Genomic DNA, 27745 nt, shown 5'->3' with positions numbered 1-27745 from the left:
CCATACAGCAGCGAATGATTTTGCACAATTTGGTATGGGGCCATTCAGACTGGATTGGTGTGAAATCTGCTGGCTACTCTGTATTAACAATTCAAAATATTTTAGCAATTCTTCACCTGGAATTTAGGAGGGCTTATTCATTAAACAGGGTATAGCAGCAAACTGACAAAGGGAATCGCAAACTAGTGGTAATGGGAAAAAACAAAAGCTGAGTTATATTTCTCTGCTTTTACAGTTAACTTATTTGTCCAAAATTTGCAGTACCCTTGCCAAATTTTTTAAATTATTTCGTAGTGGTTAACCCTTAACAGTCCTATGCTTTTTATTTCAACCTTAAGATCATAAATTGGATCAGTTTCTTTAACATCCTGCTTGAATATAGGTGAACAATGTGGGATTAACTTTAAGTTTCATTGTGTTACAGTTTTCATATCAGACTAGATTAATAAACCATAACCACTGCATAATCTTTGTGATGGGACTCTGAAAGAAAGTATCAAAATCTAAAATCTTATTTATGCTTCTTCTGCCATCGATTGCATGTATTAAAAAAGTGACAGTCGCTAACCAGATCCTCTGGTCCGGGCAGAGTCACAAAATGTGATCTATTCTACAGCCTTTTCAAAGTAACAAAAAAATTAAAGGACAAAAAAAACCACAACAACCTGGGTTCTATGGAGTGGTATGAAAGTAAGGTGGACATATTTACTAAGCTGAGGATCCAATAAATAAATGTATGACAATAATATTTTGTTCTCATGACAATTAGGTGCATCTGCTGATTTTTCTGTATTACTTTGGCGATTAGCTGTAGAAAACGCGGAGGGGATAAAATTAGGCATATGTATTTAGCAACCTTTTTTTTTTTAGGATAATCAATATAATTTTCAATGATTTCATGCTAAAGAAAAAACAAAAACAAAAAAAAAAAACCTAAGGACATTAAGGTTAGGAAAAAGTTACAAAAAAATCCCATGCCATTTTAAGGAAATTTTGTTAAAATAGTTGTTGCTTATAGAAAATTAACCAAAAATATTTTAAATGTGATCACACAGAAGGGTTAAATTTTTTTTTCCCCAGACTCATTTTAATGTATGAAAATAAAGAACCACTTTTTTTTTTAGGAAGAAGGCTCATTATCTCTCATTAAAACTATTATTTCTGTGTTATTGTTTTTTTAATACCAACTAAGTATCGTAATCAATTACTGTAACAAGAGATGGTAAACATACCCTGTCCAACCGTCTAGCCTCTATATGCCTGAGAAGCTGTTGCCTCCAGTCAGGAGGCATCTTATTGCAGCTTTCTTCTATTTTTCCAGGGTTTCCCCTCAGCTTCATGTCACTGGTGTCCAATGCTTTATCACCGTAATTAACCAGATTATAATCAGATGGTATCTTTTCAAGCAGAGCTGCCATTGTTGGTCTGGCAGAAACAGGTCTAGTCTGAGACGTCCCGTAGGTCTCTGTGCTGTAACTTCTTGCAGACAACGGCCTTCGCTGTGTAAGGGTTTTAACTTGATAATTACCAGCCTGAGACTTAATTTCTGGGTAAGAGCTGTGGTCATCTTCGTATCTTCCATTCCTTTTGTGAAACTGAGACTCGGCCACTGACATACTACTTTGTCGCTCCATGGCTCCTAAGAATGGAGCCCTGCCATACCTATCTGTCTGGGGAAGTTCATGTGGCTCACTTACACGTCGATACATAGCCATTTCTGTTGCACTTGCCAACGAATCAGCTCTTTTCAAAAACCCAGGTCTTGTGCCTTGGTTTGTAAACTGTGGTGGATGGGAATCTTCATTCACTGAGGGCTGGGAGAAGGAGAACATTTGTTCCATGGGTGGATATCCTCTATAGGCTCTTGGGCTGATCAGATCCTTCACAGTTGTTTTTGTTTGCTGTGCAGAATATTCTGGATTGTACGAGAAAGGTGGTGGTACTCTTTTTTCAGGTTTAACTTCTACAGCGCCTTGAGGATTAAAACTTTGGTCGAACTGATAGACTTTCTTTGTTGTTGACTTATGTTGTTGACCCCTACTATTTCCATATCCCAGAAGCTCATCGTCAAGCATTGGGACTGACTGGCTGCGTGACATGCTTTGCTCCTGGCCTAGCATTAGGTCTGGTCTTTCATGACTACCTTGCAAGATATGCCTTGGGTCATAATTTTGCAATGGTATGTTATACACTTTGAATGCTCCAATGTCTATCTCATCTATACTTTGTGACTTCTTAAACCTGCCTGTCTTCAGGTCCTTGAGTAGTGGTGACAACCTTTCAGTACTCTTGCTCAGTGAAATGCTATTTTTGGCTGACTCAGGTCGACAATGAGTATGAGTGAAAACATTTCTGTTAGAGTTTGAATCATGGAATTCCCAACCGGCCCCTGAAGAATACGTATTTGTGTTATCAAGTGACGTTTGCTTGTGTACTTTCCTCTCTGGTAGAGGACTGTTGACAGGAGTGCTTTCCAATTTTGATGGAAAGGCGGTCCTATCTTCGAAGGGGCTTGGGGTTCTAGTCCAATTCTGCCATGGATTGCTAGGAGGCACATCTGATTCTGGAGGGTTTCTCTGTGTAGGCTGCTCTAGTTCCAAAGGAATTCCAATAATCCGATCTTGTCTGATTAACGGTCGGCGCCCATGAGCGGAGGTGCTCCTCGATTTTGAATTCAGCATTGGGTTACTACTTGAATTCTCAACTGTATTCTCTTCAGCAACAAACCCAGTGTTATCATAATGTGAGCTGTCATTCCAGTTCTCAGTAAAGGAATCGTTGAGCTGCTGTCTTTCGTTGCGTTGCTGTAGATTCCCACCCGGTGCTGTCTCCCGCTGGCTAAGTAATGGCTTTGTTTCCAATGGCTGCGGAAACGACTGAGTAAGTCTACCAAGGAAAAAGCAAAACATAATATTAATCTCCTGACAGCCAAATCCCTGGTGTAATGCGGATGACGTCTATTATTGTTAAAATAACTTCTCAGACTAATGAGGTTATTTACTGAACTGGAAATTGTGGAGAAATTTTTGCGCAAAAATCCAAGCTTATAAAAATAGCAGAGTTGCATTTTATTTTTCTATTTCATCGAAACATGTGCAGTTTCCTTGTAAATACTCCACAGTTCCTGGTTTATTGAATAGCCTCATTAGTGTTGCATGTAATAATTGTCTTTTACTAATATGCAAGATTACCAATACAGGAGGCAAAATGAAGATAGACATTAAGAAGAACATAAAATGTTATTCCAATCGTATATGTATCTGTCTTATTGTTTTCTGACATGTAACAGACCTGTTACCCCACAGCGAGCTATTGACTGCTTCCTTCGCAGTAATCTGCACTTTGACACGAGCGTTAGAGGACCCTGAAGAGGCCTGAGATGGTGAATAGTCAGAATAAGTCCCAGACGAGACACTGTTATGATGATGTTTGTCAATTTCAGATTCATCTGTTGACTCTGTAAAAAGATAAAGAATGATTTGAAATATGCATATCAATTTTTATTGTACTATGCAAAAGTAAAAAATGCCTGGGTTGTTTTGGCACATAATGTTTTTTTTTTCTTATCTACTTGAAGGTCACTAATTTTCCACAGCGGGTGCCTGGTAAAGAATGCAGCTGTGTTGCTGTGATATCCTTTCTACATAGAGAATTTATAGGGCTATTCACTAAAATGAGAATTCATTGTGAATTTCAAATTGAAGGTCAAAATGGAAATATTCTTTAAGTCAGGTTTACTTTCATTTCAGCAAATTTGGACTTAAATTTAAAATTTACTTTGAATCTTACTTTACTAAATAACCCTGCTAATGTTTTGGGTCATAACATATTTAACAGTAACAACTGAGAATGTATATGATTTCAGAATTCATTAAGTTATCAAATATATCAATTAATTAATTAATCAATGAGCTTACCACGTTAGTGTGAATAATAAATATTAGCTGTATAAAAAAACCATAACCAATAGATGGACAGAACAGCTACTCTATATGATTTCTTTCTCAGGTTTTTTTTAAAATGTATTTATTTCTTTTGACAAAATAAGATGTGTAATAAATAAATGTCCAAACATCTTATGTTCCCTTTATAATGATATGTACATAGACTATGTGTGGGCTTTGGAATGTCCCAGTTGTGAATACATTACGTCCGAAGGCAAGGATTTGTTTGCATAACATTCTAGTTCTATAATGTGACCTCGAAATATTGCTCATGTGCACCAGTATATGTTACCCACAGACCACGATGTTACAGACCCCTAAGTATACATGCATGAAACCTCTATACCAACATATTATATAATAGTATCAAATATAGACCGTTTTTTCTACAGTTGGCAGAGGTCACACTCAGCAGACCGCTTCATATACATGCCAATTTCAGATAACCATTTTATTCATATTAAACTGGTAGATTGCTATATTTCTTTTCTGATGCTAGTTATTGTATGTACACGTTGTGCAGTAATTTGATACATCCTAAAAAGGACAGAATTATATTCATGGTGATCCTAAACCAAGAATATCAGAGGTGTCTTTACACTACACACTATACAAAGGTAATCACATGGTAAAATAAATGATAATGGGAAAGAAGATGAGAGAGCAGGGCATGCTGGGAACAGAAGTGGCATAGATAGGTTATAGAATAGATCAGAAGTGCAAAATATATGGGGCATAGAGAGTCAGAAACATCACATAATGGGGCATAACAGGGCATAAGTTACAAACAAAATAACATAACATTAATAGTAATAATAAAAATAGTTATAATGACTGGTTTTATTTCACACTATGGCCATAGTCTTGGTGCTAGTGGCTTCCTCCTTAATTTTCTTACCTTTTTTGTCTTTTCCCAGCAATACAAGTTTTGGAGGGTACAATGGAGTCTCAATTAAAGAGGGGCGAAGTTCTGCCATTCTCATATCATTTGGGCGATGGCTGAATGTTTCCTGATAAGACAAATCCCCATGAGATTAGTGACCTTGTCATTGTGCATGTAAGACTGCAGTCTCCCTAGACATCATGCTGAATTAGGCATCTAATCTGCCTTGGTGGATCTCAGCTGCCTTGGTGGAACTAATAACAAACTGCTTTAAATAAAAACATTTATCTGTGCTCTTATTTATTAAACACTATAGCGGTAGGAATACAAAACTGTTAAAAAAAAATCATTTTTCACTTCCCTCTTTCCTGACTCTGTCTCTTCTAGGCATGTGCATAGGAAAAAAATTCGGTTCGGTTCGGCATTCCGAAATTCGGGATTTTCACAATTCGGGACTTCGCCAATTCGGCACTTCAAGACTTCAGAACTTCGGCAACTTCGGAACTTCGACACTTCGGAACTTCGCAACTTCGGCACTTCGGAACTTCGGAATTTCGGGACTTCGGCACCTTGGGACTTCTCTTGCAGCCGCTTTGTAGATAACTCCCTAATTCCCACAGTATCAGGGAGTTATCTACCAAAAGGCTGAAAGACCTAAATTTACTAATACTAAGTAAAAATTACTTGGTATTAGTCAATTTTGCCCCTACTCGCTATACCGCGAGTAGGGGCATGTCTAGTAAACAGTGAGCAGCCTGTGACTGCTCACTGTTTAAAAAAAAAATAGTGCCCCCCGGCCCCCACCCCTGAGCGGCAGGTGGGGGCCCTAAATACTAATAAGGGGGTGGACCTAATGTCCTCCCCCGTGGCCCCCACCCCTGAGCGGCGGGTGGGGGCCCTAAAAACTAATAAGGGGGGGACCTAATGTCCTCCCCCCTGGCCCCCACCCCTGAGCGATGGGTGGGGGCCCTAAACTAGAATAAGGGGGGGGGACACCTAGTGTCCTCCCCCCTGGCCCCTACCCCTGAGCAGTGGGTGGGGACCCTAAACAAGAATAAGGGGGAGACCTAGTGTCCTCCCCCCTAGCCCCCACCCCTCAGCGGCGGGTGGGGGCCCTAAATACTAATAAGGGGGGGACCTAAGGTCCTCCCCCCTGGCCCCCACCCCTGAGCGGCGGGTGGGGGCCCTAAAAAAATATCCCCCCACCCTAAAAAACTAATGAGTAAAAAAATAAATAAAACTTACCATTCGAATTTTCCCACGCTGTGTAATTTGACTCATAACTCTCTGATTGGTTTCTTAATCCACCAATCAGAGAGTTATGAGCCAAATTACACAGCGTGGGAAAATTCCAAAGAACTTTCCCACGCTGTGTAAAATGACACAGAGCACACTGATTGGTGGATTTCAAACCAACCAATCAGAGTGCGGTGACAGGTAAATGTAGAGACTGCTCTAAGCCTAATTGCAGGGCGGGGCAAGGCTTTATAAGCCTTTCCCTGCCCTGCAGAGCTCAGTCTGCGCGGAGCCCTCCATTGGTGAAGATGGATTTTTTTTTTATAATTGCGTCGGTTATTATGGACTTTTATTTGGCCTTTTTTTGGGGCTAAAAAGAAAGATTTTAGAAGAAAGAAAACATCGAATGGTAAGTTTTTTTTTTTTTTTTTACAGGTTCCTAGTTAAAGGTCCCCCCCTCATTATTTTTAGGGTGGGGGGGTAGGTAGGGGGATCATTTTTATTGGGGGAGAGGGGGTGACTAGGGGTTTGGGGACCCCTAGTCACCTGGGGGGAGGGGACATTATTTAGGGCACCCACCCGCCGCTCAAGGGTGGGGGCCAGGGGGAGGACCTTAGGTCCCTCCCCTTATTAGTATTTAGGGCCCCCACCCGCCGCTGAGGGGTGGGGGCCAGGGGGGAGGACATTAGTTCCCCCCCTTATTCCAATTTAGGGCCCCCACCCGCCGTTCAGGGGTTGAGGCCAGGGGGAGGACATTAAGTCCCCCCCTTATTCTTGTTTAGGGCCCCCACCCACCGCTCAGGGGTGGGGGCCAGGGGGGAGGACATTAGGTCCCCCCCTTATTATAATTTAGGACCCCCACCCACCGCTCAGGGGTGGGGGCCAGAGGGGAGGACATTAGGTCCTCCTTATTCTGATTTAGGGCCCCCACCCACCGCTCAGGGGTAGGCGCCAGGGGGGAGGACATTAGGTGTCCCCCCCTTATTCTGGTTTAGGGCCCCCACCCACCACTCAGGGGTGGGAGCCCGGGGGGAGGACAATAGGTCCCCCCCCCATTATTTTACATTAGGGCCCCCACCCGCCGCTCAGGGGTGGGTGCCGGGGGGGGCTTATTTTTTTTTTGGTTACAGTGAGCAGCCACAGGCTGCTCACTGTTTAATAGACATGCCCCTACTCGCGCTATAGCGAGTAGGGGCATAATTTACTAATACTAAGTAATCTTTACTTAGTATTAGTAAATTTGGCTGAAAGACCAATTTAGGTCTTTCAGCCTTTTAGTAGATAGCTCACTAATACCGTGGGAATTAGGGATTTATCTACTTATTCATTCCTGTCATTAAACTGAATGGCCAAGTAACTTACATTTTATATGAATGTATGTTACTTGATTGTTGTAAGTGTTGCAAATGCTTACAGGTGAATCCTGGCTATGTTTGTATACTTTTTATTTAAAATTGTATACAATGTAACATTCTTCTTCTTTCACTGGGTAAGTATATTAGTACTTAGGCAATACTGTGCTTCGGAACTTCGGCACTTTGACACTTTGGAACTTCGGCACTTCCGAACTTCGGTAATTTCGGAACTTCGGGACATCGACAATTCAGTACTTCGTCAATTTGGAACTTCGGACATTCAGAAGTACCCGAATGTCCGAATTGTCCGAAATTCGTCCGAATTCCTATTCGGACCGAAACAAATTGCACATGTCTAGTCTCTTCCTCCTCCAATATCACGGCGATCTGGAAACCTAATATACATGCTTTCCTATGGGGATATTGAAGACACTGGATGTCCTCATGCAAAGCGTGAGGACGTACAGCAACCTTTCACAGAGTTAAACTCTGTGAAAAGCCAGTAATGTGTCTTAACCCTGCAATATAAACACTGGATTATCTTAATGCGTTTCTCTATGAGGAGATGCTAATTGGAGCAGCCTGGCAAATTAGCCTTCCAGTGCTTCCCTGTGAAGAAGCATTGAATTGGGTGAGATGACCAGGAGACCAGCACATATGGTGAAATAAGGTAAGTTAATTTTTTTTAAATTTAATTTGGAAGTGGGGTGAGGGTGGGGGGGGGGGTGGGAGGGACAGATAGGCAGATATCTACATAGTTAGTAGAACACTAGTGTGTATTCTTAACTCTATAGTGTTCTTTTAAAATTACAAAGAAATCAATATTTCTCAGAGACTTACACCATTAAATTAAAAATGTAAAACCACTTATTTTGTAAAAAAAAAAAATTCTCATATGACCTCACACTTTAACACAAGACTTGGTGCAATGAATCCAGATACGAGATTTTGAAGATGTGCACTCACATAATTCAGAGCCCTCAACAAACTGTGACTGTGCATTCACATATGGAAATTTACATCAGATTTTAAACTATTCTTTCAGAGTTAAATTCACACTGAATATTGAAAGAAAGGTAGACAGTGTAAAAAGTAGCTTTTAGAAATTTCAATTCAGCTATTGTGGCCTGAAAAAAAATACCCTTGTAATTTTTCCATGATTCTTGGTTTTATGGATTACACCCCAACATTTCCAATCTTTGCACAGTATATGATGAGGCTTTTTTTATTAACTAGAACTAAACCTTATGCGTACACTGCATTGTGACTCACAAGCAGACATTTATCTAAAGTAGGCAAAGGGTCCTACAAGCTTTAGGGCTCGAATCACTAACCAGTTTTCATTTTGTTTAATAAGGTGTCGGAGTTTATTCTCTGAATCACGAATTGTGGAGACCTGGCAAGGAAATTGCTAATTTTAGTCCAAACTGGAAAATTGTATAATTCGATAATTTTCTAAATGTAATAATTTTAATTTATAATTTGCAATTCCATCATCAGTTACAAATGCAATTCCTTCTTACATTTTTTTCTGTCGTCTACGTCATCCATGGATAACAAACTGATCTTTGTGGATACAAACTTACCAGAATCCTGCATCTTTTTATTTTTGAAAAGGGTAGTGTAGTGTGCTATACTTTTTTTATTTTCTAGTTTGCAAGACCTCTAATAAAATCATATCTAGAGAGCCAAGCTAAGTATAGTAGTGTACCTCTGGTCGCTCCGAATGATCCTCTTTCTCCTTCCTCTTTGGGGCATCCAAAGAATAGCTCCGAATGTTTCCCGATTCCGACATTTGGTTCTTTTGGAATTCTTTATGTTCTCGGTTTGAAACCTGGGATATCAACAGAAACAACAGAATCAGTCTTGGAGCTCCTCTTTACAGTTCATTGGGCATTTTATCCAATGTCAATATATTGAGGATGCACACCAAACACCAAACAAAATTAAATTGTTTAAATGCTCTGACATAAAAATGGAAAAAAGAGAAAACATGTATTTTCAGTATAACTGCAAAGCGTCAATGTTAAATACAGCTTGTTGTGACCCAAATCCTTTAGTTTGCCCCTTCCACCCTGGTATCCCTCTTTTCAGTGAACTTAGAACAACATATAAGTATGCACTATTTGATGTGAAAAGTGCGAGGTGAATGGTGGACCTCATCTGCTGGTGCTATATGCCCAGAGAATAAAAGGATTCTAAGATTGACAACAGGTCATGCAGTTCCTTGGCTTTCCTGTTGAGGATCTCGTTATTGATTTGTATATTTAGTGTTCACGTGAAGAATGTGAACTTTGACTGCCTGGAAGGCATCAAGGTGGTAAGCCTCACTGCAATTTATTTAGCGATCTGCTTGAAAGGTCAACAGGTCTTAATTTTTTCATAAAAGTTTCATTTACATTAGCGGATATATTAAGAATATATATATACATTTAGGGTAAGAATAAAACTCTTAGTCCGAAATGATTGTAAATTCTCCACTCCCTCCCTTAACCATGTATGAAATATAGAATTAATTTAAGAATGTTATATAGTACCTGACATGAAGAGTTATACATAATTTATAATTTAACATCTGATTTACTTTAACAAACTATAGCAATTAAAAAATACTGCAGGGAACTATGGATAATCACTAATTTAAATGAATTAATTAATTAACCTCGGAAGCTGTTTAAATCAAGTATCAATAATATTGATTTGCAAGCAACTGTATTATCCTGTCCAATGTTTGCCTGCTATTTCCTAATAATTTTCCAAATATTCAACCCGATTTAGAATTGATAAAAATTTTCCTGAATCATGCAAAAGTTAAGTAGGCACCATACTTCCCAAAATTTTGAATGGGGCACTATCATTTTAGGGGGGTTGCAGTTCTGAGAAATTTTAGGAGACTTTATAACAATGTATACTTCTAAAATGTAATTTAGAACAAGAACAATGTATCGTTCTTACATAGATTGATTTGTAAACGGAGTATTATTGCTGTGGAGCTCTGTTATACACTCAGACACATTACAGGGAGTATTATTGCTGTGGAGCTCTGTTATGCATTCAGACACATTACTGGGAGTATTATTGCTGTGGAGCTCTGTTATGCATTCAGACACATTACTGGGAGTATTATTGCTGTGGAGCTCTGTTATACACTCAGACACATTACTGGGAGTATTATTGCTGTGGAGCTCTGTTATGCATTCAGACACATTACTGGGAGTATTATTGCCGTGGAGCTCTGTTATACACTCAGACACATTACTGGGAGTATTATTGCTGTGGAGCTCTGTTATGCATTCAGACACATTACTGGGAGTATTATTGCTGTGGAGCTCTGTTATGCATTCAGACACATTACTGGGAGTATTATTGCTGTGGAGCTCTGTTATACACTCAGACACATTACTGGGAGTATTATTGCTGTGGAGCTCTGTTATACACTCAGACACATTACTGGGAGTATTATTGCTGTGGAGCTCTGTTATACACTCAGACACATTACTGGGAGTATTATTGCTGTGGAGCTCTGTTATACACTCAGACACATTACTGGGAGTATTATTGCTGTGGAGCTCTGTTATAAACTCAGACACATTGCTGGGAGTATTATTGCTGTGGAGCTCTGTTATGCATTCAGACACCAACTATATGGAGCTCCTAAAAAGAGGGAAATGGGGATAAAAAAAGAGGGACAGAGGGATTTGGGTCCCTCCTAAATAGTGACACTTGGGAGATATGATGCTCTTTTGTGCAAAAAGAGATTTTCCAAACTTTACATTATATGTGAAAATTTGTGTCCACTGTTTTGTCCACATACTTTCCTCTCACAAAAGATATGGAATACAAACAAACAGCACAGAAGTCCTCCATACATGTTTCACAGTAATAAACAGCGAGAAGTATTAGACTAAATCCCATACACCCAACCCTTACGCTCTGAGCTGTAATTTGATGAAATTTTCCACTTATAATAGATATGTCTACATGAAATGGAGCTGTCAAATATTATTATTCATATTTGATAATATACAAATAGCTCTTTTAGAAACTTTTATTTGGGAAATATATCATAAAGAGCTGCGGAATAAGCTGGCGCTATATAAATACCAATAATAATAATAATAATAATAATAATAATAATAATAATAATAATAATAATATCTAAATTAAATTTGAACTCGAGAGCCATATTCTTTGTAATATAATTTGTGTATATGTATCTTAATATATTTTATATAGATAGTAGCGGCTGCAAGGGACAGCTTCAGGTAAATAAAACTTACCTTCCCCTACACTCTGCAGCCACCAGACACCAAGCAGCAAAGTCACCATTGGGGGTCTTTGCAAATCCCCCAGAAGGTGACAAAGACACTTTACCTTTAGGGTTGACAAATATTTGTAGAAATTTGTCATTAAAAAGTTTAATCTGCAAAGTTCTACCGTAAAATGGTTAGTATTCAAGGTTCTGGATAGATGGAAATAAATTCTCGAGCCGGATTTCCCAGCCTTGACCTCTTTCACTCTTATCTATAACATATCTTCAAGAGTAGAACCATATCTTCATATAATGCGCATTAATGCTTGATGCATTGAAAAAAAAAGTATAAATAAATATAACCACTCTCTCTCTCTCCCCCTCTCTCTCTCTCTCTCTATTTCTTTTTACATTTCTTTCTGGTACTAAATATTGAGCTAATTAAAGTAATGGATTCATCAAGATCTGTAAGTGCTCATTTTGTTTTGCTGTACATGGTGACTGTATCTAGCACTGGGGCGTGTGTGTATGTTTGTGTGTGCATGTGCGTATCTACCTCTGCAGACTTTACTTCTTTTGCCGACATTGGCCATTTATGTTCATATCTTTCCTTATGGGTTGACTCGGAGCTTGAGGATGGCACAGGGTTGTCCAATGAGCTACTGTGACTGCCTTTACCCACCATGTTCTGCACGGATTTTACCATATTTTTTAAATCTTCAGGGTATGGCGTTGGGTAGCGTTTAAGGTTGATTTCAACCTGGTCACAGGACAAAACAAATTAACATTGTTTTTTTGTTTTTGTTTTATAATAACTATGCAGAGCAAATCTGAAACATACCAATAGGTGTGTACACTACTAATAAGCATAAAATATTGTAATAAAGAAAAACTAAAGAAAAACACAAATGCACAAGTCACATATCAATTTGATAAATAAATAAAATATTGACATCACACTTGAGCCTACTTCATGTACAGGGGGATAGGTCTCACACCTACTGTAGCTAAAAGCACAGATGTCTGTTTGTTGAAAGGTTAGCACATTTAAATCTCTTTAATTTGGAAAAATGGCATCTCAGTGGGGATAAGATAGCATTATACAAATATATTCGGAGCCAATACAAACCATAGCTTGGAAAGCTATTCATAAACAGGACTATGCATTATAAGCGTTTAGACTGGAAGAAAGAAGATTTAGTCTAAGGAATTCTCTGCCTGAAGAGGTGGTTTTATCAGAGTCCATACAGGTGTTTAAACAGCAATTGGATAAATACTTGCAAAAACATTATATTCAGGGATATCATTTTTAGTTAGTGGGGTAATAGCTGCTTGATCCAAGGAGATTTCTGACTGCTATATTGGGGTCAATAAGGAATTTTTTCCTAGTTTGTTGCAAAATTGGAAGAGCTTCAGACTGTTTTTTTGCCTTCTTTTGGAACAACATCAAAAACAAATGTAAGAAAAGCTGAACTTCATGGACGCAAGTCTCTTTTTCAGCTATGTAATTATGTAACTATGTTGACTATGTTTACCCCTTATTCTCCTGTATATGGGGGGTTTAACGGCAATTCAACTTGCCTGATAATTCAGCAGGTTTAAACACAATCATTTTGATAACAATATTGAATGTATCCTGACACTTTCCTTGAAGATACTAGAGACGTACAGTATTTTGTTGTTCCTTCTAATTCTGTTGTTCCTTTCTAATAGTTGATGGGCAAGTTCCCTACTCATATTATTAGATGCTAGACATCGACATACAAATTAGTCTCTAGACCACCCTCCTTCACAGTGCAAGTACTTTATTTGTATGTTGTAAATGCTTGTGTATGCTGTTCTTTGTAGTTACAAAACTTTATTATAACTTTTTCTTCTATGTAAGCAAAAAATGGCTATTTATGCTATATGTGAATTGTTATCCTACAACCTTACTGTGCTACATTATTAAAGCCTGCATTGACTGAATCTCATATATCTCAATAAATATTAAAATTGAAAAAACAGATCTGTGGCCAATTGGATACGGATTTCTAGAAGACACAAATTGAGCCGCAACTCAATTGAATCAGGGATATATCATTGAGTTAAGGAAGTGGGTAGCTCACCACTAGGAGCTGCTTATCCAACAAACCAATTTACCTTGTCTTACAGCGTACCTAGCTATTTTCTTTTCTCGTACAATTCCTGCATTATTCTTTTCCCATCGGTATTGATTTGACATTTGTTAAATAACAACTATAAAAATGAGATTGTGATTTCATGGTTGTCAAAGTTGGTGTGACCTGAGGTCATCTCATGTATCTTATTCACTAACTGATATATCATTTTGTTTGGTGCTCTCTGACCTGATCTCCAGCAGACAGTAGTTGACTTTATTTTTTTTCTGCCTTTGGAAAAATTGATTAACTGGGAATGTCAAAGAAAGGATATAATTTCTAGTATTTTGTACGGCAAAATTATTTCTATCGACATTTCAAAGACTACATGTGTCTTTTCTAGATCAAATTGTACAGGATTACCACACCAGATATTTACACTCATTCTATCTATCTAGATCTATATGTAAATATATGTACATATATTAATTCTTATCTCTTTTTTTATATTGTACATATTAGTTACTAAACCTCTTTTGTTTTTCAACGTTTTCTTTTTTTATTTAATGTCTACTTTTATTTTTAATTATTTTAGTCTATAATAACACGTTATAAATTCATGTTATATATTTGTATACATATACTTGCAGTTATAAATAATATACATTAAACCTGAAAGAGAAACTCATAGCTCCACCTCCAAGTTGTGTCAGTTAAAGAGTCAGGAATTATACTTCCTTGCTTGCATACCAATTCATGCAAATGAGTTAGTATGAGGTTCTGACGTGGAAGGGATCTGCAAGCACTTGCAAATCCAAAGACTGCCTATCTTTTTGACAACTGGTGGGGGAATTATCATACAGGCAGGGGCAGACTTTGTGTTTGCTAATGCTCACTATGCATGGTGAGAACCAGATGTAACTCCTGGCTCTTTAAGTGACAGGGCTCATAGGTCCTCTTTAAAATCCTATATTGTCACTTCAACAAATTTGGCAATCAAAAGCCTGAAGTCATACTGCTGCCGAGAGCGCCCCTTATAACCTTTGTCATAAATTAAAATTACTGATAACAAAGAGAGTTCTGAAAGGTATTGAACATTTTATGGCACAAAATAAAATAAAAGCCAACAGAATTTTCCATTTTAATTTTTTTTTTTTTTAAGAATGTATATGCAATATTATCTACACATACAATAGGAAATGAGACAATAAGAAATGTGACAATAAGAAATGTGACAATACAAAATTACCATGGGGCAGCAGGAGGTGGGAGAGAATATTAGGCCAGGTCCCGACATGAATCCTTGACCAACTGTAGAGCACGAGATCAAGCAACATCTCATAACATAACCTAACAATTCCTGAGTGGAGATAGTCAATTTGTTTCCCCATATCAGAGTCTTGACCTCCTCCAGGTACAAAAGGGAATACTCTAGATAGATCCCATATCCATTGGTGGTCGGTCCTGAGGAATCTGGTGGTGGTGTGATAAGTCCCAGTGCCTCTAAAATGTTGGAGCCTCCTGCAGAGATGAAATCCTAAGGACAGTTCCATTGTGGGTTACAGACTGAAACCTTGGTGCTGACCAATGGTAAGTTATACCAGCCTCCTGTAATTAGCTTGTAATTTTGTGAAGGGATCTCCTCCATTGAAGGGTAGTTCTGGTAAGATTGTGATCTGAGACCACTCAAATGTGTATGGTGTCTTGCCCTGTAAAAGCCATAATAATGTGCCCTTTATCTTGTGAGGAGGTGTACTGGGCTATCAAATCATGGGAGACTGATGCTTGTGCCTGTGAGACTTATTAATGTGACACATCTTGTCAAAAATAACCTTTTTGATTTGGAGGTAGATAGTGAGGAAGTTCCTCCGTTCTTATAGTGTCAGGGATACTCCGAAACGTTCAACTCCTGCTTCTATCTTCAACTATTGCTACCTGTATTTTGAGATTATTTTGTAAGGTGTGGAGGTTATGAAGGGAGTCCTTTAAAGATGACATATCATCGCACAGATCTAAGATGTCTTCCTTTGAGGCTATAACTCGATCTATAACTGCTTGGATCTGTTTTAACAACCGCTTTGTCTGCAGCAAATAACTTCTAAATGTCATGGAACAAGTATTGAATATCCTGTTTAGTACCCAGGGCACAACCCTCTTGAGCAACTGGGGAAGCAGTGACAGCGTCTAAGATGGGGGTGAATTTAAAGGATCTGGTCTGCGTGTTGCAAGCCTCACTGCCTTCACAATCGGCCATCTCGGTGTGCACCTCTCTCAGTAACAGAGACGATATCCCCAGTTTCAGACAGCAGTTCCCTCATTTGACTTCTGGGATCTGTGTCCCATCAGTGGCAAATTCACTGTGTGCCCTGTAAATGCTGCTTTCCCGGTGAGGTCTTGGCTCCAAATGAAGTCTGCTCAAAGCCCCCAAAGCTGGTGTGGTGGATGATAAGTCGACCCCTGCTTTCTGTTGCTGCCATTTTGTCACTGGAGCAAAAAAAAAGGCATCTATAGATAGGTTGGGATGTCTAGATATAGGCAGCAGGAGCATCTTTGGCTGCTGCTGCTTAGTGACCTGGATATTTTCCAGACATGCTGAGATTTCTCCGAAGCTCAACAGTATGGCGTCTGCTCCTTTCTGCCGTCAAGCTCCGCAGCTCTAATAGGCCACCGATTTTATAGTACTATATAGTGTTAAACATTATTTGGAAAACAAAGGCTATATAAAAAAATGGAAATTGTTAAATGTAGTTATTATTTAATAAGGAATTTTATCATGTATATTTACAGTATATATTATCAGTTTTTTTGGTTTTAATTTTTTTTTTAAATATTTCCCAAACATGATAATTGTAAATTTTAAAGTAAAAATAAAAATAACAGAATTTCTGTATATAAATATAGTATTGCCTGTATATCAATATAATATTGTATTGCATATTATTTTACTTAAGAAGGAAACGGAACACCGGAATGCTATCTTAGAGATGAGCCGCGACTCGGAAAACTTTCTGATACTGAGTGATAAACTGCACGTCATTTCTTGTCACCATCCGAAGGATTATTCTGAAGTGTTTATTCTCCTGACAGACATATCTGTCACCTGAACAATTATTTGTGACAGGGTAATGTTATGGTGCAAGCTATTTCTCCATTGTTACTTTGTGATTTGCATACTGTTGTTTTTTTTTTTTAAGTGACCGTGAGTTTGGCGGTCATAGTGACAGCTTTTTATAGCCACATGCCTTCACATTCTCGGCATAATTGTCAAATAAAAAAAGGAAATATGAAATTATATTTCTGTCTTCAGGCCCCACTTATAACAGAAGGTTTGAGAGATTATCTTTCTTCAGTTGTAGCGCTCAGTAGGCCAAACTACAATAACAGATTGTAGTATTGATAAACCTTTATTTCGACAAACACATTGTTAGGACGTATGTACTAACCTTGAGTTTCCCAGGAGCTTCTTCTTCCTCTTTCTTTTCTTCAAATTCAAATGCCACCGTCATTCGCTGCTGTCTTTGTTCTTCCCAAAGCGTTGGGTTAAAACTATCACTGTCTGACTGGAATTCTAGATAAATAAAAATATACAACAACAACAAATGTCATGACAATATCACTTGTCTACTTGAGTCGATAGCTGACATTATTAACATTTACAAGATTGTCAAAAGCAGAGTTTTATATCAGAGCGCCTTACAGCTGAACCTTTATGAACCTTTAAATCACATTAAGCAATCCTTCACCATGAATACTGGAAAGGGAAAAATGATGGCTTCTGTTTTAAACAAACTAAAAATAAAAGTTTTAACAATTTAATGTCTGATTTTTTTCATTCACATAAACATGTTGGGGTGTGGATACATTTTAAAACCAGGTAGCTAACACCCTACAATAGAAACATGACAAACGGAACTGTGACTCATAGACGTCTATGTGGTGCCCATAAAGCGCGTCTGTATAGGACTCTTAGGATAAGTTGAATGCTGCATTAAAAAGTAACAGCATCATCATGACAATGATTGGTTGATTCACTTCCTGGTCTTGGCAGAAATCACTGGAGATGTTTCAAACCTGAAGTAATTTCAGCAACTGCAGGATATTAAATTCATTTTTCTTTAGAATTCTTTAAAAAAAGAATAAGTGAAGAATGGGTCAACTTCAGCAGGGAAATCCTTTAAGATAATTAAAGGAGCACTCTAGTGTTTTTTTTTTGTTTTTAACATTTAAACAGTGTTTAGTAGAAATACCTCTAGTAAATATATGTATGGATTTTTCATGCATGTATTCATTGGGGGTATATCTTCATACAAACTGCAGCCTTTGCAAGCTCTTTTAAGTGCGGCATTAGCAAGCCCTCCCCCTTTTTTCCCTGAAGAGACTTTAAGTTTATTGATAGGGTAATAACCAATCAGAGGCTTCTCATTGAGAAGCCTCTGACTCTGACCCCAGGTGGAGGTGCACGCAGTCTCGTGCATGCATGCACTGTTGCGTGCTTGTGCCCCGGATCGTGAATGCGTCCGTACGTCTGGAGTGGGTTTGAGGTCTGTGAGAGGGGGAGGCAGGCACGGTCAAGCAGAACATACCAGCTACTTCCGTTAGTTCAGGGGAAGGAATCCTCCTTGTCTGTTTGATTGACAGCCATTGGGAAGTTCCCTAGTTGATATATTAAAGTGTTGATTTCTCAGAGAAATCAGCACTTTTATAACTGAGGTTAAGCTAGGGTACCCTTCGCCAATAAAGCACTTTTTGAAGAGTGGTTCTTTAAAGAAAAGTACTAGTTGTGGATTTGTGCTGTAGTTGTTATGGTGCCAGGAATGCCCTGGCACCCCCAATCCATGTAAGTAGTAACACCATTTAGTAACAGTTTATCTTCTTACGTTGGATTCCTCAGATGCTGCTTCCAGCCTCCCCTCAGCTTGAACCTCTCTGCATTGAGTTAGGCCTGGCAGGGCAGGGACTAGCTCATTGGCTGAGACCGATCAGCTAATAGGAGGTAGGGAGTAGTGCCTGAAAGATGAGAAGAGGCGGGGGTGGTGCCCAGTGCACCCGAGGTAAGAAGTCAAACTGTTACAAAGCGGCTTGACTACTTACACTGGCACTTTTAATAAAGAGTGTTAAAATCACTCCCTTGATGATCCTTTATCACATAGTGTATAGATCATGCCTTTACTGATCCTTTAATACATATGTTATAGATCACATCCCCTGCAGACTCACTCCACTCCATTCTCTGCCATTTGGGAGCTAATTTATTGATATAGCCCCAGCCACACCTCCCCTGGTTGTAAGTCAGAAACATTTAACTTCCCTTATTACACTGTTTTTTGTTTTTTTTGTCTTGCTCTTTTAACTGGCTTATGTATATGATTAATGTTCAGTTATCAGAGCAGGAGATAACTTCTAAAGTTAACACTATGTGCTGTAAGATCTGATTTAAAAATAAATAAATCATGTAGGTTGTGTGAGTTACAGCCAGGGAAAGTATGGCTAGGGCTGCATAATCAGAAAAAAAGTTTTACTCCGAAATGTCAGAGAAGCTTGACTGCAGAGCAGGATCTATACACCAAAACTAAAGTTGTTTTGATGCTTAGACTGTCCCTTGAATGCTAATTGCACTTTACAATGGCACTTCACATTATTTATAGGGCTCACAAGCCAACCTCTTATATCCTGATACTGTGCACATACTGATATACTGATACTATATGAATACTATATGGAATATGGATATATTAGCGAATGTTGTGCCCATTCACAAGAAAGGTAGTAGAGAGGAGTTGGGCAACTATAGGCCAGTGAGCCTTACTTCAGTAGTGGGGAAAGTTATGGAAACCATGTTAAAGGATAGGATTGTTAAATCTAGAATCAAATGAATTTCAAGATGAGAGACATCATGGGTTTGCTTCAGGGAGATCATGCCAAACTAATCTTATTGATTTTTTTTTTTATTGGGTAACCATAAGGGTCAGGGTGGTGCAGTAGACATTGCTTACCTAGATTTCAGTAAGGCTTTTGACACTGTTGCACATAGAAAGCTTATCAACAAACTGCAATCTTTAAGTTTGGATTCCAATATTGCTGAATGGGTAAGGCAGTGGCTGAGTGACAGGCAACAAAGGGTTGTAGTCAATGGAGTTTATTCAAAGCATGGGCTTGTCACCAGTGGGGTACCTCAGGGATCTGTACTTGGACCCATTCTCTTTAATATATTTATTAGTGATATTGCAGAGGGTCTTGATGGCAAGGTATGTCTTTTTGCTGATGATACTAAGATATGTAACAGGGTTGATGTTCCAGGAGGGATAAGCCAAATGGCAAATGATTTAGGTAAACTAGAAAAATGGTCAGAGTTGTGGCAACTGACATTTAATGGGGATAAGTGCGAGATAATGCATCTTGGACGTAAAAACCCAAGGGCAGAGTACAGAATATTGGATACCATTTAGGAGTAATTATTTCAGATGACTTAAAGGTAGGCAGACAATATAATAGAGGAGCAGGAAATGCTAGCAGAATGCTTGGTTGTATAGGGAGAGGTATTAGCAGTAGAAATAGGGAAGTGCTCATGCCATTGTACAGAACACTGGTGAGACCTCACTTGGAGTATTGAATGCAGTACTGGAGACCGTATCTCCAGAAGGATATTGATACTCTAGAACCGGTTCATGGATTGCAGGATAAAACTTACCAGGAAAGGTTAAAGGATCTTAACATGTATAGCTTGGAGGAAAGACGAGACAGGGGGGATATGATAAAAACATTTAAATACATAAAGGGAATCAACACAGTCAAGGAGAAGACTATATTTAAAAGAAGAAAAACTACTACAACAAGAGGACATAGTCTTAAATTAGAGGGGCTAAGGTTTAAAAATAATATCCGGAAGTATTACTTTACTGAGAGGGTAGTGGATGCATGGAATAGCCTTCCAGCTGAAGTGGTAGAGGCTAACACAGTAAAGGAGTTTAAGCATGCGTGGGATAGGCATAAGGCTATCCTAACTATAAGATAAGGCCAGGGACTAATGAACGTATTTAGAAAATTGGGCAGACTAGATGGGCCGAATGGTTCTTATCTGCCGTCACATTCTATGTTTCTATGTTTCTATACACACTGACATTACATGCACACAGGTACACCAACATACAAAAATAATGACATTGCATGCACACAGAAATGTCAACATACACACATATTAATATTGCATGCATACAGGAACACCAACATGCACACAGAATGTCAGAATATGTCACGCACACACATGAAACGCGGAAATATGCACATACTGACAATGGAGGTGGGGGCATGTAACTCCTGAGTTTTGCACAGAAAACCTGAAGCCTAAAGCTGTCCCTGAACTCACTGTACTGATTACGCTGCACTGGCACTGTCCTTCATTTAAGGATGTCTGGTGTCTGGGGACCATCACATCTTGGACACATTGAAAACATGGAATTTACACTTCAGCATTATCAGTGCCAGTTTCATCTAAACTGGAGAACACAGATTGGCTGAGGACAATGGGTTAACCCAACCCTAGAACTCTGAGTCAATCAATCCTGTGCAGGTTGGACGGCATTGACCCTGGTGATATAGAAATATTAATTTGTATTATCAAGGGCCAATACAGGGCTGTTAAATCTGTTTTAGAGTGTCACTTTAACATAAAAAAAACCTAATAACCTCCCATTATAACTATTACCTACACATTGCAGCCATTGTGTGTGGGTGCCTGGAGTACACATTTAACTCAATTACCTTCATCTCCTCGCGGTTGCTGGGGGAACATATAATTTGTCAGCACCCTCTGCTTGGTTTCCGGGTGAGCTTCAGTTTGAAGTGGAATGAGAGCCTTGGACTGTAAGGGAAAGAGGGAAACATTACAACGTTTTAAAAATATTGCAATCAACACTTAAACCTGAAGAATTTGTTCATGTGCAACGATGATATGGATTACTGCCAACATAAACAAAGAGGGTGTAATTACTAAATAGTAATAGTAATTAAAACATGAATTTTAAAATTTAGACAAAAGTTTGCAATTCGGTTTTCAATCCACTATAATTTGTTATTTACCGATCTTAGTATTGCGTGTAAGTTTTAGCCCTGCAATTCCCCTACAGGATCATGTCCTCATCACCATTTTTAAAGTTTTTCCAATATATTATTTTTAGAAAACAATCTGATAAATGCAGTTACACGTTTTATAACTATTACTGTCCCTCCATACAGTGTTAAACCATTTTCAAACAGTTTAACACTGAATGAGAGTCCCTTAACACCCACAGCCCTTCCCCCACAGGAGCCATACCGATTCATACCAGCAATGGACACTGTGATAGGCTGAAAGCAGCCACCTGACACTTTCAGTCAATCACAGCATTGCTGCTCAGGCTAATGACAAAGCAGCACAGAAAATATCCCAATTATTCTATTTTATATGTTTGGTGTCAGCTTTGTTGTATATGAGATTCCCTGTGTTGATACCTGTTAAGAATGTTTCATAATATACAATACATGTGTAGTATATTAAAAAGGAAAGCATTTAGCCCACCAGTAGTTTCCTCTTTTGATTTTAGCAGTTGCTGAATATTAATGAGGGTGCTCGGCAAACCCCTTAAGACAAAAAACATAAAGAATACCTAGAGGCAAAATAAAAATAATCATAAACATCATGAATCTAGTGAGATAAATACATAGTTATGATCCTACAAATGATGCTTAATGCTTTAACTTTATGAAGCAGTTTTGGTGTATAGATCATGCCCAATTCTCTGCCATTTAGGAGTTAAATCACTTTGTTTATACAGCCCTAGCCACACCTCCCTGTGTGTGACTTGCACAGCCTTCCATAAACACGTCCTGTAAATAGAGATCTAATGTTTAAACTTATTTTATTTCACAGTCTGTTTAACTTATAATTTCTTATCTCCTGCTCTGTCAATAGTCTCCTGAACCCTGCAAGAGCCTACCGTGTGTGTGATTAAAGTAAATTTTACAAATAAATTGAGAAAAACTTCTAAAGTAAGTTAACATCTGATGGAAATAAAACCATTTTTTTTCCATGCAGGCTGTGTCAATAAAAACCGAGGAGGTGTGGCTAGGGCTGCATAAACAAAATAATTTAACTGCTAAATAGCAGACAATTAAATAGTGAGACTGCAAGGCATGAGCTATACCAGTGATGGCTAACCTTGACACCATAAACTGTTTCTGGACTACATTTCCCATGATGCTCAGCTAGCTTTTAGACTCTAAAAGCTAGCTGAGCATCATGGGAAATGTAGTCTAGAAACAATTTATGGTGTCAAGGTTAGCCATCACTGATCTATACACTAAAACTGCTTTGATAAGCTCAAGTTGTTTTGATGCTTATAGTTTCCCTTTAAATGTCATGTTGAAAATAAGATACATTTTGTTGGAGCATTTAATGATATTTTGAAGATTGCCAAATTATCTTGTAGAGTAGCAATCTGGAGCGGAGGCCACATGAGGAGGCAGGAGAATTTCCAGTGCTACTTGTAATCTGTTTATGCCTAATCAAGTTAAAGCTGTTGCCCATTAGAGCAAACTATTTTATTAAATTATAACCATTTTGAGGAGTGATTTAATTTTAAAAAAGGTTGTTTTTTAGTGTCAAATATGTTTCTTTTAGAATCGTCAATCTATTTCTCACACTTTGATTATATATAATTTTAATTTTTTTTACGGATTAGAATATTGCCCTATCGGCATTATTCTTTAGGTCCCCTCCAAAATAAAAGCTAGTAAAGTGTTTAAAAACACTCTGGAGCCGCACCAAGGTCCAATCAAAGGCTTCTCATGTGCGCTCTCTGAGCCGGCAAAGGGTGGGTGAAAGGGAGGGAAAGGAGGAGGAGGGAGAGGGGGGACAAAAATATACTAAATGGGACAGGGAGGAGGAGAGGGCTACATTCGGTGTGGGAGAGAGGGAGGGGAGAACAAATCTGCCCCCTCAGCCTGCACTATGCACACAGAATTGACATTAGGCAGCCCGATACAGAGTTCCAGGCTGCCTAAGTTACATGTGCCGGGGGTGCAAATTGCCTCCGGTACACAATTGCCAATATTTTGGGACGTGCAGTGTATCAAGCTGAAACTGCACATCCAGGCTTCATAAAGCAGAAGTGGCCATGGTGGTGGAAGTAACCCTTTAATATTTTCACATATTTTACAATGTAAAATATAAAATAAATGCACTATTTTAAAATGTAAATATACAATTATCTTAGTCATTTACTAAAATGTTAATGTAAACTGTGAATTTTACGTTTTGTCAAGACATGACCTGTGAATTTTATATTTTAGGCCAATATATTTAAATTTGAAAAAATCTCTACCTATTTTTTTTTCATAAAAATTCTGTTTGTATCTTAATTAAGTTAACATATGATTGTATAACATTCAGAATAATTCAATGCTGTATCTTTGGGGCACATGCCATCAGTTTTGTGAATAATTTGTTACCTGATTGTCGGAAAGCCAAAGAGCAGCAAGTTCTTTAAGTTTTGTAAAGCTGAATGGCAAATTCTTTAACCTGAAAATTAACAATAAAAACAAGATTTTAAAATGTTTTTACACATGATTTTTGAAGGAGCATTTGATATATAATGTAGCGAGTTTGGTGAAGTTTTTTGGAGCTGCAGGGATTAGTATTCCATCTATAAAGTGTGATGGGATTTTAAGGCTATAGAGAGGTACAAGCTGCAGGGTTCATTTTTCAACCAACGAAGAATTGCAATGTTCAAGTGGGGTGCAAAGGCTCTCAAATGATAATATGATTTGTGTTTATTACATTTTTTCTTTTTTATAAAACTCCTGAGTTAGTCATGACACTAATTATAACTATATAACTATACAAAAAAATCTACCACAACAAGAGGACATAGTCTTAAATTAGAGGGACAAAGGTTTAAAAATAATATCAGGAAGTATTACTTTACTGAGAGGGTAGTGGATGCATGGAATAGCCTTCCAGCTGAAGTGGTAGAGGTTAACACAGTAAAGGAGTTTAAGCATGCGTGGGATAGGCATAAGGCTATCCTAACTATAAGATAAGGCCAGGGACTAATGAAAGTATTTAGAAAACTGGGCAGACTAGATGGGCCGAATGGTTCTTATCTGCCGTCACATTCTATGTTTCTATGTTTCTATGTTACATAATGCTAGTCATACAGATAGCAAATATAGATATATAAATGTTCTAGTTTTTGGCATACATATGATGACAAGTGTGCCAAACTCCACTGCACCACAAAAATGTGAAATATTTCTGCACGTATCACAGCATCCCTCCACGTGATACTTGCGCTATGTAGTGTGTCTAATGTCATGCTTGTTATCTGCATCCGCCCACCTGCAGAATTTACCCAATGTATAAATTAAAGGTATTTGTTAATCTATACATTTATTGGTACTTATGTCAAAGTCCTTTTAAGACATTTATTGTAATTTCAGATTATTCTTAACTTAATCTATGTGTCTTTAATGCCTCGCTGTGATTTATACATTGTCCTTATGGACTGAGAATTTTTTGGGGTCCGAATCAGATAATCTTACATTCTGAAATCATGAAGCACATTTCTGTAAGTAAAGCAAATTAAAATCATTCAACAGAAGTGAGTCAACCACAGTGATTTAACTACGGCTGAACCCAGCAGTGCGGCTGAAAAGTGTGCCAGGGTCCCCAAGGGCCGGCAGAGGAGAATGGCAGGTATAGAGTAATTGAGCTATTTTACATTAAGTACATATATGACTTCTGCCTCCAGCAAAAGCACACATTAGGGAACCAGCGTTTTCTTTTTTTTTTTTCTATATATATTGTCAAGAGAATTCAATAGCTTATTTACAGAATATGAGCGCAGTATGAAAAAAAAAAATGTCATAGAATTACTGATACCTGTTATCACTCAGATTCAACACTCGCAGTTTTTGCATCTGTCCAATCTCCTCTGGAAGAAATTCCAGTTTGTTGGATCGAAGAGACATCACTGTCACGTTCTTACAATTTCCAATCTAGATGCAGGGGGAAACAAATCATTGTTCATTGTGTATATCAGCATTTTATAAACAAATATAGGTGGTAAGCCCTAAACGTACCAGGAGATCTAATAAAAAGTAAAAATGTGAAGCAGTGTAAAAGCACAAGGAATAATAGGTACAAAGGAAATGGATGGGTATGCAAGGCAAAAATAGAATATAAAGGAAATGGAGTGGTGAATCAAACAGTATTGACAACAGTATTAAGGGCAGTAACATTTTAAGGTTACTGCCCTTAATACTGTTGTCAATACTATTTGATTCACCACCCAGTATTGTACCCCTTTTTTTCTACATTTTTTAAAATCTATTTTAAAGCTGCATTTTCCTTTAGTCTTATTTATGTTGTTCCATCTATTTTAACTCTTTGTGCTGTTCTCTTTTCATATTCTCCTAACAGAACAAGATGATTCCAACGAACCAAGGCACGAGGAAGGTTTATATATAATTGGATTTCAACTCTCGAACGTAGACTGACTGCACAGCCCAAACGCATGGAACTATTTTCTGCTTACACCCCGTGTGCGGTCGGTAAAACTAAGACCTCCATAAAATTGTCGAACCCCTGAACCGATCTGGGTGATTTTTCAGTATGTTGCTCCCCCAGATCGGGGCTATCAGGGGATGTCTGAATTGTGGGAGTAGGATAGGTTTTTAGGGTACTTCTGGAAATGTATGAAATTAGTTTTTTCTGCTTGGAGATAATTGAGTTGATACAGTAATTAACTCAATTATCCCCTAAGCAGTGGCGTACATACCAGGGTCGCAGGGGTCGCGGCTGCGACCGGGCCCGGCCCACCAGGGGGCCCGGCCGCTCCTGCGACCCAGGTATGTACCCACAGGGCCAGCCTCTTCTGCTGGGGGGCCCAGGAGCCGGCCACCTCCGGGCCCCCCGAGGCTGGCCCTGCTGTCACCCGGCTGGCTGGCGGGCGCGCGAGGGAGCACTGTCCCCTGGGTGCTCCCTCTTCAGCTCCCTCGCGCACCGCACTGAAACCGGAGCCGGAAGATGACATCATCTTCCGGCTCCGGCATCAGTACGCGGCGCGCGAGGGAGCTGAAGAGGGAACATCCAGGGGACAGTGCTCCCTCGCGCGCCCGCCAGCCAGCCGGGTGACAGCCTGGCCAGCAACACCACTGGACCCCAGGGAATCCCCCCCAGCTCTCCCACAGGTAAGGAGGCTGGGGGGATTAAATAAAAAAAAACAATGTTTGAGTGTGTTAGTGAGTGTTTTAGTGTTAGTGAGTGTGTGTGTTAGTGAGTGTGTTAGTGTTAGTGAGTGTGTTAGTGTTAGTGAGTGTGTGTGTGTGTTAATGAGTGTGTTAGTGAGTGTGTTAGTGTTAGTGAGTGTGTTAGTGAGTGTGTGTGTTAGTGTTAGTGAGTGTGTGTGTGTGTTAGTGAGTGTGTGTGTTAGTGAGTGTGTGTGTGTTAGTGAGTGTGTGTGTTAGTGAGTGTGTGTGTTAGTGAGTGTGTGTGTTAGTGTTAGTGAGTGTGTGTGTTAGTGAGTGTGTTAGTGTTAGTGAGTGTGTTAGTGTTAGTGAGTGTGTGTGTTAGTGAGTGTGTTAGTGTTAGTGAGTGTGTGTGTGTGAATGAGTGTGTTAGTGAGTGTGTTAGTGTTAGTGAGTGTGTTAGTGAGTGTGTGTTAGTGAGTGTGTGTGTTAGTGTTAGTGAGTGTGTGTGTTAGTGTTAGTGAGTGTGTGTGTTAGTGAGTGTGTGTTAGTGAGTGTGTGTGTTAGTGTTAGTGAGTGTGTTAGTGTTAGTGAGTGTGTGTGTTAGTGAGTGTGTGTGTTAGTGAGTGTGTGTGTTAGTGAGTGTGTGTGTTAGTGTTAGTGAGTGTGTTAGTGTTAGTGAGTTTGTGTGTTACTGAGTGTGTGTGTTAGTGTTAGAGTGTGTGTGTTAGTGAGTGTGTGTGTTAGTGTTA

General features: G+C 38.8%; 1 protein-coding gene across 1 annotated transcript in view; it reads right to left on the bottom strand.

Annotated features, from left to right (window-relative positions):
- Positions 1 to 27745, bottom strand: part of LRRC7 (leucine rich repeat containing 7) — a 345057-nt gene that overhangs the window by 69542 nt on the left and 247770 nt on the right. Inside the window, exons 13-21 of the mRNA XM_063427909.1 lie at positions 25687 to 25802; positions 24255 to 24324; positions 21528 to 21627; positions 17213 to 17337; positions 12227 to 12430; positions 9130 to 9252; positions 4843 to 4954; positions 3292 to 3457; positions 1233 to 2886 (exon numbers count right to left, since the gene is read on the bottom strand). Of these exons, the coding sequence (XP_063283979.1) occupies positions 1233 to 2886; positions 3292 to 3457; positions 4843 to 4954; positions 9130 to 9252; positions 12227 to 12430; positions 17213 to 17337; positions 21528 to 21627; positions 24255 to 24324; positions 25687 to 25802 (2670 nt within the window). The remainder of the gene's footprint in view (positions 1 to 1232; positions 2887 to 3291; positions 3458 to 4842; positions 4955 to 9129; positions 9253 to 12226; positions 12431 to 17212; positions 17338 to 21527; positions 21628 to 24254; positions 24325 to 25686; positions 25803 to 27745) is intronic.

Source organism: Pelobates fuscus, chromosome 7 (assembly GCF_036172605.1).
Source record: "Pelobates fuscus isolate aPelFus1 chromosome 7, aPelFus1.pri, whole genome shotgun sequence".
Taxonomy (NCBI): Eukaryota; Metazoa; Chordata; class Amphibia; order Anura; family Pelobatidae; genus Pelobates; species Pelobates fuscus.
The sequence above is the reverse complement of the archived record's forward strand: the minus strand, read 5'-3'. Positions and strand labels throughout refer to the sequence as shown.